Source organism: Haliaeetus leucocephalus, unplaced genomic scaffold (genome assembly GCF_000737465.1).
Source record: "Haliaeetus leucocephalus isolate CR32 unplaced genomic scaffold, Haliaeetus_leucocephalus-4.0 Scaffold342, whole genome shotgun sequence".
Classification (NCBI taxonomy): Eukaryota; Metazoa; Chordata; class Aves; order Accipitriformes; family Accipitridae; genus Haliaeetus; species Haliaeetus leucocephalus.
Genome location: NW_010972778.1, coordinates 27,516 through 31,089, shown reverse-complemented (window position 1 = coordinate 31,089; position 3,574 = coordinate 27,516). Strand labels below are relative to the sequence as shown.

The following is a 3,574-nucleotide window of genomic DNA, read 5'->3' as shown; positions in this document are numbered from 1 at the left end:
CCTTTCGGTCCGCACCCAGCGGCGGGGGGCCGGAGGGTTCACGCGGGGCGCGCGAACACCCGCGTGCGGCCGTGGCCGGCGTCGGCGCGCGGTTCCGCGGGGGAGGGTCCCCGGGGGGGTCCCCGGGCCGGCGCCCCGCCTCGGCCGGCGCCTCGCAGCCGGCTTAGAACTGGTGCGGACCAGGGGAATCCGACTGTTTAATTAAAACAAAGCATCGTGAAGGCCCGCGGCGGGTGTTGACGCGATGTGATTTCTGCCCAGTGCTCTGAATGTCAAAGTGAAGAAATTCAATGAAGCGCGGGTAAACGGCGGGAGTAACTATGACTCTCTTAAGACGGGATCATAGTTACTAACTGGGCAGAGCTGCAGAGGTTACACCTCCTCGTGGTCCCGCTGGATGCCCTTCGGGGTAACCAAGTTAACCTCTGCCCCAGTGTGGGAATTATAGCTACTTCCCCCCTATCGTCTGGCCTCACCAACCATTCGATAGATTCGACTTGGTGATCTAAATTCCTGGCACCGATTCCTTGTCGCTGCCCAAAGCCTCGCCTACGGGCACAGTTGGGCTCAGTCACACAGCACTTGAGGGGGTGTTGTTTGACTTAGACTACTCCTCTATCTGGACTGGCAAAATGGGTCGGCCGATGCGAATTTCCTTCGTGTCGGTGGCCACACAAACAAGTCCTTTGGACTTGCGTGACAATGCGGTCTCTCGTTCCATCCGAGACCACAAACCTGGGGGATTGCTGGAAGGGAGATTTGAAATAAGGGGATTGGAGTTTGTTAACTCTGATTTGGAGGGTCTAAAAAGCCAACAATCTCCCACCCTGAGTGACCTCCTGGCCGTGCTTCCTGAGGTGTATGAGGTACCTAACTCTTTTAGTCTCAGGGACAAGAACACCTGTCCAACTCCGGTGGAGGACGAGAACGAAGAGGAGGAGTCCTCACCTCTCGGAGCCGTGGCTGGGACCTCTCCAGTGCCATCGACTCCGGTCTCACGATCCCGTGACGATCTCCCAGCAGAGAGCACTCCTGTGGTGAAGATCCCGGACAAGAATACATCATGTCCGTGTTGCGGTAATGTGACCGGTAAACTGTCGGGTTTAGTTGAACATCTGAAAAGGGCGCATGGGAAGAAAAAGATCTTATTCCAATGCGCTCGGTGTGGGAGAACTGATGTAAAACACCATAGTATTGCTTGCCATTTTCCTAAGTGTAAGGGGCCTGTGGAAGCCTCTCCCGAGAGGAGTTGGAGGTGTGAGGTCTGTGAGAAAACATTTGAAACAAAAATCGGCCTGGGGCAGCATAAGCGCTTGGTCCATCCAGTCACAAGAAATCTCGAGCGGATTACCGTCGCTCGCCCTAAGACAGGTACAAATATGAGAGGGGCGCATCGTCGGTGCTGGACCGAGGATGAGGTTGAATTATTGAGAAAGCTGGATAAACAATATGAGGGGCAGAAAAACATCAACAAGTTGATTGCAGAGCATATTCCGACCAAGACAACGAAACAGATAAGTGACAAAAGACGGGACCTTCATAAGAGCCCGGTGAAGAAGGGAAAAGATCAAGGTCGGAAGAAACATCTAGAATTGGAAGGGGAACACCTTGCGGAAGGGGAACATCTTGTGTGCGTTGGATCAGAGATGGAGGGGGGACTGAGGTCCCATTACCGGAAGACAATCTCTGAGTGGGTAACATCTGGAAAATTGTCCATTCTCCATGGAATGTTTCAGCGGGTGATCGAAGGGGAAGAAGATCTAACAACAGTTGCTGATAAGGCAATGGAAGACTGTTTCGCATGCCTTGCCTTTAAGTCCTCTGAGTTGAAAGCGGGCCAGGGTCGACCGCGTCAAGTGGCCCAAACTGCTCGGCCTTCGGAACCACCAAAGGGGTGGATGAAGAAGAGAGCTGTGAAACGGGGGCAGTTCCTACGGTTCCAGCGGCTGTTCTACCTGGATAGGGGGAAACTGGCCGGTATTATTCTGGATGACGTGGAATCCCTGAAGTGTGGTATCCCACAAGACGAGATACACAACGTGTTCAAGTCGAGATGGGAGTCACCGGGAACATTCAAGGGCCTGGGAGCGTTCAGATCCAAGGGGCTGGCGGACAACTCGGCATTCGAGGCCATGATCACGGCAAAAGAAATCTCTAAAAACATCCAAGAGATGAATAAGAACAGTGCGCCAGGACCAGACAGACTAAGTCTGCGGGATATCATTAAGATAGACCCCCATTTTCTCCAGTTAATGGAAGTATTCAATCTATGGCTGGTGACTGGCATCGTACCGGACGTGGTGAAAGAATGTCGGACTGTGTTAATATCGAAATCATCTCTGCCGGAGCGCCAAATGGACATCAATAACTGGCGACCAATTACCATCGGATCGATTATCTTGAGGTTATTCTCAAGGATCTTGACGGCAAGACTGGCAAAGGCATGCCCTATTAATCCGCAACAAAAGGGCTTTATTAGATCAGTGGGATGTGCGGAAAATCTGAAGCTATTACAACTATTGATTAAGAACGCAAAAAAGGAACATCGACCCTTGGGCGTTGTCTTCATTGACCTGGCTAAAGCCTTCGACACAGTAAGTCATTATCATCTTATTGCAGTGCTTAAGCGAAAGGGTGTGAACCATCAGATTATCACCCTGATTACGAACATGTATCAAAACACTAGAACTCGCATTGCCATGAAGAATGAACAGTCGGATCCCATCGGGATTCAAATTGGTGTTAAACAAGGCGATCCAATGTCACCTTTACTATTTAACTTATCTGTGGACCCCCTGTTGTGTAAGTTAGAGGAAGGCGATACCATCATGGTTCAAAATGTGTAACATCTATGGCTTTTGCAGACGATCTGGTATTGTTAAGTGGATCATGGGAAGGAATGCAAAGTAATATCAAAATCCTCGAGGCCTTTTGCAATCTTACTGGCCTCAGGACTCAGGGGGAGAAATGCCATGGCTTTTACATACAACCTACTAAGGACTCGTATACGATCAACGATTGTCCTCCATGGCAAATTAACGGTGCCCCACTTAATATGATTGAACCCGGTAGTTCGGAAAAATACCTGGGACTGAGAATAGACCCATGGACTGGAATATCGAAACCCAAACTACTAATGAAAGTAAGAGATTGGTTACAACGGATTGGAGAAGCGCCACTGAAACCATTTCAGAAAGTTGACATCTTGAAGGGATATACTATCCCGCGATTGATTTACTTAGCAGACCAAGCTGATGTAAAAGCAACGTACCTAGAAGAACTTGTCCTGACGATTCGAACTACGGTCAAGGAGTGGTTACATCTACCTCCTAGTACCTGCGATGCCATCCTGTATTCCAGTACACAGGATGGAGGTTTAGGCATCACTAGACTCTCGTGTTTGATCCCCAGTATACAAGCTCGAAGACTACACAGGATTGCGCAGTCTTCGGACAATGTAATAAGATCAGTAGTGAAAGAAGAGGGGATGGAAAAAGAGTTTGAAAAACTGTGGTTAACAGCTGGAGGTGATAAAAATAAAATACCATCTATTTGGGACCCGAGTGCGATTAGG

General features: G+C 49.7%; 1 protein-coding gene across 1 annotated transcript in view; it reads left to right on the top strand.

The window, feature by feature from the left end:
- Window positions 1-644: 644 nt before the first annotated feature.
- LOC104834891 overlaps window positions 645-3,574 on the top strand; it is an 11,870-nt gene continuing 8,940 nt past the window's right edge. Inside the window, exons 1-2 of the mRNA XM_010572557.1 lie at window positions 645-1,077; window positions 1,327-2,594. Coding sequence (XP_010570859.1) covers window positions 645-1,077; window positions 1,327-2,594 — 1,701 coding nt within the window. The remainder of the gene's footprint in view (window positions 1,078-1,326; window positions 2,595-3,574) is intronic.